At 33.5% G+C, this 13,433-nt stretch overlaps 5 protein-coding genes across 5 annotated transcripts; 2 read left to right on the top strand and 3 right to left on the bottom strand.

Annotated features, from left to right (window-relative positions):
- The first annotated feature begins 29 nt into the window (after positions 1-29).
- Positions 30-802, top strand: Tsp_12421 (hypothetical protein). The gene is made up of 3 exons (XM_003369885.1): positions 30-198; positions 365-510; positions 581-802. Exons 1-3 carry the CDS (start codon positions 30-32, stop codon positions 800-802), a joined length of 537 nt encoding a protein of 178 aa, XP_003369933.1.
- A 186-nt stretch (positions 803-988) lies between these two features.
- Positions 989-4,829, bottom strand: Tsp_12420 (putative BTB/POZ domain protein). Its single transcript, XM_003369884.1, has 17 exons — positions 4,815-4,829; positions 4,476-4,483; positions 4,425-4,446; positions 4,136-4,197; positions 3,737-4,013; positions 3,509-3,684; positions 3,008-3,104; positions 2,820-2,939; positions 2,624-2,761; positions 2,422-2,545; positions 2,200-2,358; positions 1,922-2,110; positions 1,774-1,893; positions 1,552-1,695; positions 1,275-1,474; positions 1,136-1,191; positions 989-1,028 (listed from the first exon to the last, which is right to left on the bottom strand). Exons 1-17 carry the CDS (start codon positions 4,827-4,829, stop codon positions 989-991), a joined length of 1,947 nt encoding a protein of 648 aa, XP_003369932.1.
- Positions 4,830-5,578: 749 nt separating this feature from the next.
- Tsp_12419 (eukaryotic porin superfamily) lies at positions 5,579-7,296 on the top strand. Its single transcript, XM_003369883.1, has 7 exons — positions 5,579-5,642; positions 6,217-6,351; positions 6,384-6,528; positions 6,584-6,694; positions 6,752-6,868; positions 6,927-7,135; positions 7,190-7,296. The coding sequence occupies exons 1-7, from the start codon at positions 5,579-5,581 to the stop codon at positions 7,294-7,296; spliced, it is 888 nt and encodes a 295-aa protein (XP_003369931.1).
- Positions 7,297-7,614: 318 nt separating this feature from the next.
- Tsp_12418 (putative PAN domain protein) lies at positions 7,615-10,704 on the bottom strand. The gene is made up of 11 exons (XM_003369882.1): positions 10,680-10,704; positions 10,432-10,560; positions 10,223-10,372; positions 9,883-10,152; positions 9,060-9,317; positions 8,762-8,940; positions 8,558-8,691; positions 8,324-8,493; positions 8,170-8,254; positions 7,959-8,115; positions 7,615-7,890 (listed from the first exon to the last, which is right to left on the bottom strand). The coding sequence occupies exons 1-11, from the start codon at positions 10,702-10,704 to the stop codon at positions 7,615-7,617; spliced, it is 1,833 nt and encodes a 610-aa protein (XP_003369930.1).
- Positions 10,705-12,114: 1,410 nt separating this feature from the next.
- On the bottom strand, positions 12,115-12,928 carry Tsp_12417 (conserved hypothetical protein). The gene is made up of 3 exons (XM_003369881.1): positions 12,588-12,928; positions 12,346-12,525; positions 12,115-12,256 (listed from the first exon to the last, which is right to left on the bottom strand). Exons 1-3 carry the CDS (start codon positions 12,926-12,928, stop codon positions 12,115-12,117), a joined length of 663 nt encoding a protein of 220 aa, XP_003369929.1.
- Between the last annotated feature and the right edge of the window lie 505 nt (positions 12,929-13,433).

Raw genomic sequence — 13,433 nt, 5'->3', positions numbered from 1 at the left:
TAGCCGTTCGATTGCGGGCCGTCAGCATAATGCTAGGTCACCTGAGGGGGCAACTTCTTCTGGACCATCTCAGCGATTCTGCACTGGCTTTTGACATTTCCATTCACGGTATACCGACCGCAACCGATGACGAACGATTCCTGCTGACCGTCGAACCCAAACTGGGACGTTTTCTATTGCAAGAAATTGTTGGAAAAGGTATAAAACCCCATATTTCTTCTCTGAAATCTTCAAAACAAAACAATCAAATATCAATATTGAAGATTTCAAAGCTTTTGATATTTTCTTGTTTAAAATAGAATAGAGCACAATGAAAATTCCAATGCGCAAAGTTTCATAAGATTCAGTTACTTCTTTTTTGCAGAATTGAAGCTGAAAAAAGTAATCGACGAATTCTTACCCCTCACCGCGTGGACAAGCCACACGTACAACACTGACGATGGTGATCTGCTTTATGGCTTATCGTCATTCAGTGACAAGCTGATTGCTGTCCGTTCGAACGCCACTAAGGTAAATTGTTTGAACTTCGCTGCTTCAAAATGAACAAATCAAATAATGAAGCTCAAACAATCGAATTCAGATTCAGAGACTTTTCAAAGTGGGCAAAGTGAAAAATCGCCATAATTCTTCAACATTCAAAGCGAACAGAAACGGCGAAAAGCTGATCGAAACCGACCGCCGTGGTCATTATTTAGTTGGAGCCGCTTCAAATGGCATTTTCGTCGTCAATCTGCATAACAGATCCACTCCCCGCTGCACTGTACCACATCTGCGTGACGTGCAGATTCTCCTTTGGATTTGATTTCCCATCAGTCAGTCATACGGTAATAATAATAACATCTCAACAACAGCTTTCAGTATGTGCTGCTTAAGCTAATTATCATTATCATTATGTTATAAATAATTATCAAAATTACTATTATTAATAATAGATTGTTCTTCTTTTTCTTTTTGAATTCTATTCATTGCTTGTTTTCTTTGCTATTCATCAGTTGCTATGTTGTACCGTTGCACTGTACCCTGCGCTTCTGAACTTTACAAGCTTGAATATTTTCCAAACACACATCAAATAACACTGACCTATCCGTCATATGAGCCAGGCAAAATTCGAAAATATGTTCAACTATTTACTTACTTCATTACTTCTTCTAGCTCTATAATAAAGCAGAATAATGTAGAGATGTTGATGTACTGTAGACAAATAAAATTATGTACAAAAAATAACAGATATTTGCAAATTCACCGACATCTCAAAGTTCAGCACTTTGATTAACAAAAAGATCCGGAACCGACAACAACGGAAAAGAGCCTCGCTTAGCTGCAGCAACGCCGGCATAGGTGCGACCCAACGGCATACTGGTTGGCAGTGTTGACCAGCTGCCCACGTGTACGTTGTAAATCTCAACAGAGGACAGAGTCGAATGCCCATTGTCACCGCCGACCGCATACAATGAATGATCTGCAACACAGGCACCTGAAGAAAAAAAAAATAAATTTCACTTTAGACTTTTCATCAGAGTCGAAAAAGAACACAGCTTTTACCCAAATTACGTCGGCAAGTTTCCATCTGACATGGAAGCATCTGCCATCCACCTCCATTTGCGTCGTACACTTCTACACAATTCAACACCGACGGACCGTCGTGACCGCCCAATGCGTACAATTTTCCATCGTAAACAGCAACGCCCGGACCACCTGAAAAAGAATAAATAAATAAAAATTATTTTAAAAATTTGTAGCAATAAATTTTCATTTTCAATTTTTCAATCTTACTCCTTCCGAATTCCATGCTTTCCACAGTTTGCCAACGATTGATCCGCGGATCATAACGTTCCACTGACTTCAAGCAAGTCTTGTGTGCTCCATCAAAACCACCAACAGCGTACAATAAGCCTGAAATTAAACCAAGCCAGCAATAAACTGATGTTGGTAAAAATACAGTTCACAAGTTTACAAGCAGCAACATTACCGTTATAAGCCACCACACCGACACTACTACGTCTTGTGCTCATAGGAGCAATGAATTCCCATTCTCTAGTCCTACGGTCAAGCATTTCAGCCGTGTTTAAACCAGTCGAACCGTCAAAACCACCGACCGCGTAGATCACATCTGTGAAAAGAATACAATATTTCTTTCAGTAATCACTATTTAAATGGAAATTTTCTAAATAATCATCTATGTTCTGCTTTCTTGAGCACCATCTATAACAGCCGCCCCTAATGTAGAACGTCTTGCTAACAATGGTGGTCCTGAGTACCAACATCCACGCATCGATTCAAAATATTCGACGTAACGAACACGAGTCGTGCCATTAAAACCACCAATAACATAAATACGATCATCTACACTCGCTGTGCCTGCAATAAAACAATAATTACTTTCGTTGGAAAAAAAATATAATAATAGTATTATTAAAATACCAAAACGGCAACGCCGATTAGGCATTGGATTTAAGCTATTCCAAGTATAATTACTGATGTAGAATATGTCAACATTACTAACAGCTCTCGGCACCTGACCACCAATGACGATAATCCCAAGAGTCTATTATACATATATATATATATATGAAGTATGTTTTTCATTGTGCACTACAGAAAAAGCGAACCAAACTAAACAAACCGAATCTGTGCTGGCATACAACCTTCGAGGTCTGGCATTGCAAGATGATGATTTTTCAAAAAGTAGATGATGCTTCAACGCGTCAATAATCAAATCTTTGCATGGCATGCTTGCTTTCACTAATTCATTTTTCTCCACCTTAACCAAAATTCAAATTAATCATATTTAAAAAAATCAACTGCAAGATTTAAAATACCACATCAAACAGATACTGAATAGGAAGCAACGGCAATCGAATGCACCGAAAAAGCTTCGGAAGATACGCTTGACGTCTTTCCAAATCATGCCTAGTCCACTTCATCACCGCTTCACATACCTTGAAAAAATCAAACGAAAAAATGTTCCTCTTATGAACTTTTTTTGAAATTATGGTCACTATCATACGTCACTTTCACATCTTGTCTTCAAGTTATCGCTACTGATTATCTGCAGCAAGTTCTCCAAAGACAGTGAAAGATACTCTTCATTTTTAATCACTTCACTGAAAACATTATTAAAGTCATCAATAAACAGAAGATAATTTTCAAAAACAAAGACTTTTGTCCTATTTAATAAAATTCATGCACTTATGCTTAATTTTCATAAGTTTCACATGAACTGAAACATCAAATTTGTTAATTTTGCTGTTTGTTGCTTTTGTCATAAGTTTGCAATAAAAATCAAATTGTATATACTTTAACTACCTGTTTCGATGAATTACAATAACCATGTATATTAAATAAATAACTCTGCACACAAATTTAACTAACTTAAAAAAGAAAGTAAATTAGCATAAAATAAAATTAATAAATACAATAAATCATTATAATGTAAAGATTACTATAAGGAAACATCGCAGTTTCATTGTAAATTTATGTTAAATTTATAGAAAAAATGTAAAATTACTTAAAATGTTGTTCACAGTAAACACGAGCAAAAATGCTGAGTGCTATGCATGAATGATGTTCAGCAAACTCTTGAATACCAATGCAATTTGAAGGACTGAGCTGTGATTTCAAAAATTCGCAACAACAATTCGTAACTTCGGACATTTCAAGTAAATCTGCCGCAATGAGGATGTACTGAATATACAAAATTGTATAAAAATAAATAAGAAAATATTTCCTTTCTTACTTGAACATTTTCTGCGGTAATTGCAATTTCAGATGTGTACATGAAATTGACCAAGCTCTTCAAAGCGTCTGGTTCTACACCGTGGATTCGAATTTTTCCTTGTACGGCTTCGGACATGTTCGACTGGAACATGGCTTTGAAATACGGACAAGCACTAGCCAAAATGACGCGATGTGCCGGAATTTCAACATCTGCACTATTCGATGACGAGCTATCTTCATATGAATCTGCATTCAAATAGCTGGCAACCAATACAACATCACATAACGCTTTTTCACTGAAAAAATACGTCTTTTTCAGACGGCTTGAGTATAATTCAAAATGATCGAGTAACAATTACTCTCTCAAAGATGTTAAGTTGTGTTTAAAATTTGTCCAATGCGATAAACTTCGAAATACCGCAGAATCTCTTGCAAATTCAACTTCCGAAGCAATCTGGTCCTCTGTTTGGTCGTTAGTTGCTGAAAATAAAAATAAAAGAAAAAATAAAATCAAATAAAAATAATAGAAAATCACGAGTATGAATTCTAAACTTTAAAAAGAAATAAACAGAAGTAAATAATTATCTACAGGTAAAAACATTTCAAGCATCAACTGCAATTGATAAACAGTTACAACTTCTGCAAACTGTTCAAATTTTAAATTTATGTATATATATTTAAAATAAAACACATTCTAGTCTAATAACTTCAGTGCGATAACATATAAAACTGTAAATAATTTCAAAAATAAAATACACATATTATCCTAAAAATATTCCATTATATAATTAAAGAATCAAAGAATTCTTTAATAACTGTAATAAGAATCTGAAATTTAATTTTTCATAATTCTGTAAAATAACATATTTCAAAAAACTCAAGTTTTTATGCTTTACGACAAAATATCATGCCTAATTATAACATAATGTAATCTTCAAAACACCAGCATCAAAAATATCATAGAATATTTAGAAAACTGAAAACAATAATCACTTACGTTGAGCGTTCAAATTAATCATTGATTTATTCATACAATGGATAAAAAAGCAAAAACTCGAAAATCAGAATCATAGTTAAAAAGAACAGTTTAAAAAAACCATTTTGAAGACCATATATTAAAAACGACAGTATACGGCAACAAATTAAAGAATTCAAGATTGTTCGAGTATTCATTTTATGAATGGTTTTTATCGTCCATCGTGGTTATGTAATATTTGTTTAAACACACAAGTGTAATAGTGTTATATAAAAACAGCTTTTAATTTTCATCATAGTTATATTTCAAATTATATAGAAACGTAAAAATGGCTTTTGCATAATTATTGCTGCAATGAAAAACTGTTGCTGTACCTGATAACTTTGAAAATAATTTTGAAATATTTTTGTTAAAATAATTCGAAAAAAAGCATTTAATAATAATTGATCTAATAATTTCTCTTTATATTTTTTAAACAACTTTCAGTAATTTTTCGGATTTATATTATATTTACTCATAAATATTTATTTTATTTAGATGAAATTTAATTTTCAATAAGGATTATTGATTTTTTTATTTTTTTAATTTTACGTTAATAATTATCATAAATGCAAACATATTTTTAAAGTAGCTTAATCTTGATTTTCAATTTAGCATTACTGTAGCTATGTCACGATCAGTTCTTTGTTCATTGTTGTCTGTGTTGTTTACGTCTTGTTGTTCATCGCGTTTAAAGTTTTGGTTATCAATTTTTAAGAAGTGAACATTCTCATATTACATTCTAACGTAATACTTACTCACTTTATCATTTCTTGGTATCAGTGTATCATCATGAACGCTTCTTTTCAGTGCCTGATTTAGTCTGACTTTACCCTAGCAAGCAAAATGAAAGTGCCATTTTATAATACTGTTGCCCAAGATGCCCTGAATGTTTTACAACAGAAGAGTAGTAAGTAACTGTTTTTTCATGTTTCATTTTGTTTTGTCTATTGTTTCTTGTATTATAACTGTTGTTTTAAAATTCTTATATGAATACGAATTTGCGGTATTTATATATTATTTATATCACACTATATTATTTATTTTTTTTTGTCACGCCGCATAATTTGTAGAATGTATAGGGAACTTGAATTTTGGACTAATTTTTCTCCGAGCTATCTGATTGGTTGATGAATTTTATTGGTTCTTCTTTCATTGGCTTAAAATGTTTTCCTGTGATTCGTCCACATGCAAATTTTCCCGATTTGCATATGACGCTTGCAATTTCATTGACGCATATCTCTCGAAAAAATTAGCTAAGTTACTTAACATATTTTTATAATATTAACATTAACCTTAACATATAAAAACATAAGTCAGTTAGAATGCGATGGGGAAAATTTCTTCCAAGTTGAAGCAGTGTTAAAATTCTTTCATCAACGTAATTATATGATAGAACATATTTCGTATAAACATGAAATATTAATAATTTTGATTTCAGTAATAATACGTACGTTCAAATAATACTTTTTGCTGTTTTTTAGAAACAGGAAGTTTTAATATTTCTTACTTATCCTCACCTGAAAGTTACCTGAAATTGGAATCTGGAATGTACCATGCAATTTTGGACAATGTGGTCAAAGGTTACATGGCTGGGACCTATACGATACCTGATCAAAGTGAAATACAAATTTTTTTTAATTTTATAAAGCGATTGATTATTTTGATTTTGAAGATATCGCTATCAAGGAAAGTTGGAATACTGATAACTCAATTACCACATCAATGATAGTCAAGGATAGATTCGTGCCTGGCTTGACGTTGAAGGGCGATTACAAACAATGGGTGCATTCGAGGTGAGAATTTGAATTTTGTATAATTTTCCGACTTATTGATTCATATTTATATTAGAAAGACTAATATGGAATTTTCGGCGAAATATGCAAATGATTTCATCGCAGCGGATGCGCGCCTTCACTGCTCTTTATCATCGATGAAGTCCGAACTAAGTGCTGTGTGGAAGTAATGATTGTTTTTCCCTTTTTTCTTCATTCACTTCATTGATTCTTTTTCTTGCAGAATAGATAACTGGCTGCTAGGCTGTCAAGTCGGCATTGATTTACCAACAATGAACATGACGAATACCAACATTATGTTGGGTTACAAGTCTGGTAATTCTTGCATACAGACTTACTCGTAAGTTTTATTTAAAATAATTTTCTAAAAATTTCAATAAGAGAAAAAAAAATTATAGGAATAATTGTACGGAATACGGCGGTATCATTTACCATAAAGTTAATGATCGAATGAAATTGGCATCTTCTGCTGTTTGGAACTCAGAGGAGCCTGGAAGCACTTTTTCGGTCGGCATGGAATGTAAATTGACGCCCGAAACAACAGTGCAAACAAAAGTGGCAACTAACAACGAATTTAGTTTTACCATCATGCAGCAGCTGTCCAGCGGTAATCATTCTTTTAATCGTGTTATTTCAAAGTTGATGTTGTATTGTTTTTTAGCTTTAAAACTGGGCGTCTACTCAAAGTTCAAATTTTCAAATTTCTTGGATAGTCAACAACAAATAGGATTTGGAATATCTTATGAGCAGCCGCACAGTTGTTGTTGAAAAGAATGAATTACGCTGTATCAGCTGAGAAGTGAAAATTGGATTCAGTCTAGCATATTTGTTTAGCCTTGTTCGTTTCCTCCCTCATGCTATACTGAATTGAAAAAAAAACTGTTTGAACAAATAATGAACGTTAGTTGTATTTTTGGAAAACAATAAATTAAATTTTATCTTCGGAGCATGTTGTATACAGTGTGAAAACAGCGATCAAACAACGACAGTGTATATATATATATATATATATAATCAGAACTGAAATTTAGCTAGTTAAACACAGAAATAATGTAACTTTAACGTGATTTACCTCCCATAAAGTTGTTATGATTGCATGGTAGCGTGAAGCCGTCGTCGATAACGCCAAGTTAACGCAAAGCCAACTACTGCCAGCAGAACAATCGCCACAGAGCCGTACAGCACAGATCCAAGCTGCTTTGTCTGACCTCGACGGTTGTACTTGAAATGCACTGTCTGATTTACAGTAACCGTTTCCAATTGGTCTTCAGCCGCGTAAAGATGCTTTCGCTTGCGTTTTCCGCTGTGATTATTGTCATTTTCAACTATCGGCTGATCATGCAACTGTCGCTCACAGTTACTCTATTATTATGGATGAAAATTATCAATGAAATCACATAAAATATAAGCAAATATGCGTGTAAACGTACAAGTGGACAGTTGGTTTCACAAAAGTTAACATTGCAGTAGAGGTTCAATCGCTTTTTCCAATTCGATGTGACGCCACGAAATTCAGCTCTTTGCACCCGTCGTTGATTGCTATAGGATGGAAGAAATCTGCTCATAATTCTCAAATTGCTTGGACAGCTAAAAGATTATTTGAGAAAATAAAAAATCTACAGACATTTCACTACATTTTACCCTCGTTCATCGATAAGAATCATCTTTTGACCAGATTCGTACGCAATGCAAGAGGAGACAAAAAATGGTTGTTGAATTTCATCTCCTTTAACATAAAAAAATTGCATAATAATGCACACCTTTCTTTTTCAATTAATCTGTATGCATTATTTACTTTCTAAGCCGATCTCTACGAACAGCTGTTGTCCCATTTCTGCTTCCGTGACAATATTGCCATCAGTATCGACAATACGCATGAATGCTTGCGGTATGCTGTTCTTGTTAACGACAGTTTCGCGAAACAATGGCATTGACGGTTTTCGAAATTTTGCACTCTGAGGGGCTCTATAATTCAGAAAAATGAAAATCAAAAAAAGTAGCAAAATCAACCACACAAATTTCTGCGCACCTGACGTCAACTGAATTTTCAATGGCGTGCTTAACCGGCCCATAACTACATATAAGCTTGTACATTCGATCTTTGGTTGTCCATACAACATCATGATATTGTAATTTAACTGTAGCTGATACTACGTTTCCAGTCTATAAGAATAAAAATACCCGTTTAAGATACGTATCAGACAATGGAAGAAAAAAAGTTTTAATCACTTACTTCATAAGTAATTCCGCACTTTGACTGTCCAACAATTGGTAAAGAGATGTTAAACTGAAAACGCTTTTTCACATCAAAGTGACACTGTCTGCTACCGTTCATGGAAACAACTTTCCCATCGAAAACGTGGTCACTTCGAAATTGAGCTCGCATTTCAGAACGTTCACACAACACTCGAACTAAATACACATTATATATATATATATATATATATATATATATATATTCACTGTAACATGCAAAAATGCTATAATAATATATTCATTAGTTTATTATATATTAATTCCTTCAAGCTTACCATCCATGCATTCACTGATTTGCATATAAGGCATAAGCTGAGCGCTGCTGTTGGGCAAATGCATCGTGATGAACGTATCATCCGGCCCGAAACGGCATTTTTGAGTTTGAATGTCGTAAACAAAACTGCGACAAATAAAAGCTACATTTTGAAGACACGCAAGTCTGCAAGCCTGTTCATCAACAGTATGTTTCTCGTTGTAAGCCAGTGCTGGCGCTATGCCATGCTGTGAGGAAAATTCGCATTCGTTATAAGGCTCTAAAAATATGATTGTTTCAGTGAATACAGAAATTAATACATTAATTATTTATGTATTCAAATTCAAATAACCTTCTTTAATAACCATAATTAAAATGGACTTAAGAAATAAATAAGTAAACTTCATTTTGCACTTAAAATTAATTTTTTTTCCATATTTCGCATTAATTTATGGTAAATTAAATGCATTTGGAATACAAATCTGAACAACTAATTCAATTTAATTTAATTTTACAATGTTTTCATTTACTGTACAGCCCTCTATTTTATTAATGCAATTCCAAATATTTCTTCCTATTCTTTTGAACTGCCCAGTGTAGATAAGGCCACAGCACAGAAACATCAACATCTAAGCTTGCATACTATACTGTGAGATTGGTAAACTTTTCGGCTACACACGACTAACTGCAAATATTTATCGGCTCACATACAGTATCAATAAATCAATCAGGATCAATTTCTATTATAACATAAAAGTTGCCAAATTAAAATTTACATAAAATTCACAATTAAAAAAGAAACGTTTCGTTTTTAATATAAATAAATAAATAAATAAATGGCTTACCTGAAACACACTGATTTTCCAAATAGACTTCTTCAGAACGACCAGCATGAAAGTCGAATGGCATACTGCGACGATCATATTTGCTGATATGACAATTTCTTGTTACGTAATTGTAAACCGCCGAACGGCACTGGAAATGATTTTCCATCGAACACAACGTCTCACACATCGCCAAACTGTCCACACGATGCACATCGTCAATGCGATCCAATCTGATGGACATTTTAGGCAGTATGTCGAATCGCCACAGGCGAGAGCATCTTGGTGCACCTTTGCAAAAAATAAAACGATGCAAACAATTTTCAAAACGTACTTTGAAAAAATGAAACCTTCCAATTACTTTGCAAACAAACTTTTCGAAATACCATACTATCATGGTCAGTTTTTAAATGTTTTCTAAATAAGTCAGCATCGTTTCCAGATAAATAGCTATATTGGACACAGGAAAGTTGACGAAGATTCAGCACGTAGACAAAACATCGACGGTCATCTTCAAAAATAAAATGCCATAAATTTTAAATTAAAAAATTTAAATTTTAACAAATAAACCTAAACATGAATGATGACAATATTGAAAAAAGTCACGACCCCCTTGAGACCGTTCCCGTCGAATTACATATGAAGCCAAACGATCGGACAATCTGAAGCCAACGTAGCGTTCAAAATCATCATGACATCCTTAATGCAATAGAGCAAAATCAACCGTGAAATAGTGGATCATTTAAAAAAAAATTAAATCCTTTCTCATACCTGCAGAAATGCCGAAATTTGAATAAAATAGCAAGATGAGCACTGACCAGAGCATATCGACCCGCTACGCATCATTGGAATGGCATAAGTCAAGCAAAAGGTGGTCGATCGTCGCCGGCAAGTGTGATGAAATGAGTGATGTAGCAACTTTTTAAAAAAGCCACTCGAACTTTGCAGAGACTGAAAATCAAGCTTGCAGTTCAAAGAACTTTCCACTCACACCACTATAGTGCAGTCAATCACCTTTTCACACGGTTCCCGGCTTCTTTTCAGCCCACAGCCCACTTTTGACCGCGATAGTCTAGCGGGGACGTTCACCCAACTGTTTCCGTCCACATACTGCGTTCAATTTATCCACCTGATTGTTCAGAAATTTCTCGACCCAATTCTTCCAATACCCCTCTCCACTGGCACATCCTCATACTTAATATCCTCTTTGATTTTAATTTTCTTCCTTCTTCACTTTTCATCAATTGCATTGCTTGAAATGGTACATTTCTGCTTTTTCCATTCATATATTATTGCTCAAGTAAATTTTGTTGTATCAATTCCAACAACAAAACAACAACAATAATGATAACAATGCCAATGACTACAATAATAACAGCCCTGCACTGCAAATGTCGTTGGCATGAGGTGTCACCTCAAAAGATGTTACCTTGGAAGTTAAATGTTCAACCGGATCATATTCATGCTAGCCGTTTAACCTGAATTTGCCCATCCATCACAATTACAACAATAGTACTCAATAATCGCCAAACATTGCGCAAACAATTATCAAAAACTAGCTATGCCATTCTTCAATAAAAGCAATAATGTTAGAGAAAAAAATTAAAATAAAAAGAAGGAAATTATCCATGGGTCATAGTTGAATAAAAGAATTGTCGTTCAAGTTTGCAAAGTTTGCATACAATTCATTTCATTTTGTGACAAAGTTCATCAACAGCTAAGAAGAACATTGTGAAAAAGCTGCGCCTTTCTATCACACTTATTGTACAATATGCAAATTAAAATTAAGCAAAAACGATTAAATTCTGATGAGCCATTTTAAATTTGATCATAAATTCATTAACATTTACATAAAATTTGCCATGTTTCGTACGTCACATTTCAATATGTACACTAAAATGTAACGTACTCTGTCTGCTCAGTGCTGCTGATGCTGCTGAAAATAAGACAAACACAAACCAAATATACATTAGCCAACAAAATAAAAAAACAAACAGATAATGAAGAAAGAAGAATACAACCCGTTGCTATTAAAAAAAACCTCATAAACAACTCATAAAATTTCCCTTATCATTATCACATTCGCTATTATTACAATAACATTATATATATATGCTCATAAATAAATGTTGATTCATTTCATTATTCACAAAAGAAAGATTTGACTGAATTGTTAATTTTTAAAAAGTAAGTAATGAATGTAAATAGTCAAACCTGGGAATCATTTTTCTAATCTTGATACACTGTGAATGTTCACGTATCACCACCATGCAGTTCATTACAATCGTGGATGATTCTCTTATTCAACAAATAACAATATCCATCCACATGCTTGCTGGTAACAAAAGGTTGCTTTGAACTTGTCACATTTGGTGCTATTACTGTCAGGCTTTTCCTGCTATTTCCAAGTAAATTTCATTATATACATTTTTTTACAATTTGATTAATTTGTTAAAAGACAGAAAAAGAAAAAATAAATCAAACCTGACTGAAAAAGGAGATGAATTCAACTGAAGGCATGTTCGAAAAGGCAATGAAGAAAAGTCGACGGTTCCGAAAGAATTAACATTTACATCGACAAATAATTCTGCATCAGACAGCCAAATGGTGCGTTGTGATTTTGGCATATGCAACGAAAAAGAGGTATCAACGTAAGCTGACACTCTAAAAATATTTTTAAAAAAGCTTAAGCAATTCTTCTTCATTTTTTCACAACAAAAACATACACTGCATTCACATTCGCATCTGCATTGAGATACCACATGCTTATGTATACTGAACCAGAAACATCTAGCCATAAAAATATACTGCATACTGCAGTCAATATCAGACCATTGACAAGTGGTAAGCGTAAAATTGAATTCTGAAGTTGAATGCCAAAATTAGCCACAGTTTTAGGCGTGCCGTCGGCCGACCAAATGGCGTTGTACATAGTTGAATAATTGTTGAATAAACTAATCGACGGCTGATGAACCGAAAATGCAAAAAATAACACTTCAGCAGCGACAGGATCCTCATTTTCAAAATTCAGCTCTTTGAAATCACTGCTACTTAGCATGCTTTGCATTCCACTGGAATAAATGCCAAACTACAAATGAAATCAAATAATGAAAACTTTATTGCATCAATATTTGATTTGTAATTTTTATGACATAAACAAATAACATACCGATAGTACTGAATCACTTTTATTTCTGTATTCTAAAATTGTACCCCAAATCGTTCTAGCCAAAATATTGTTTTCAAATTCACCAGCAGCAAAATAAGATGCGAAAATATCATTTGATGCTAAATAATAAAGTACAAAAATGCAATTTTATTCATTTATTAAAAAACACTATTAAGTAAAAACGGAAACCATAATAGATGCTTACCAAAAATTGGTCTAGAAACTGGACTGAAATGCGTAATAGCATGAACAGAGCTTGCAAAATCCCAACCTAATTTTGGCAGCATCTTCATCAGAGTATTTCTGCAAATAAAGTGGACATTTAATTAATATTTTTTAATTTTAAGATTAAAAATAACCTAATTTCTTCGTTATGCTCTACAAATTCCACATTTGGAACAAA

Source organism: Trichinella spiralis, assembly GCF_000181795.1.
Source record: "Trichinella spiralis strain ISS 195 chromosome Unknown Scfld1357, whole genome shotgun sequence".
NCBI lineage: Eukaryota > Metazoa > Nematoda > Enoplea > Trichinellida > Trichinellidae > Trichinella > Trichinella spiralis.
This window is presented reverse-complemented; position numbering and strand designations above follow the sequence as displayed.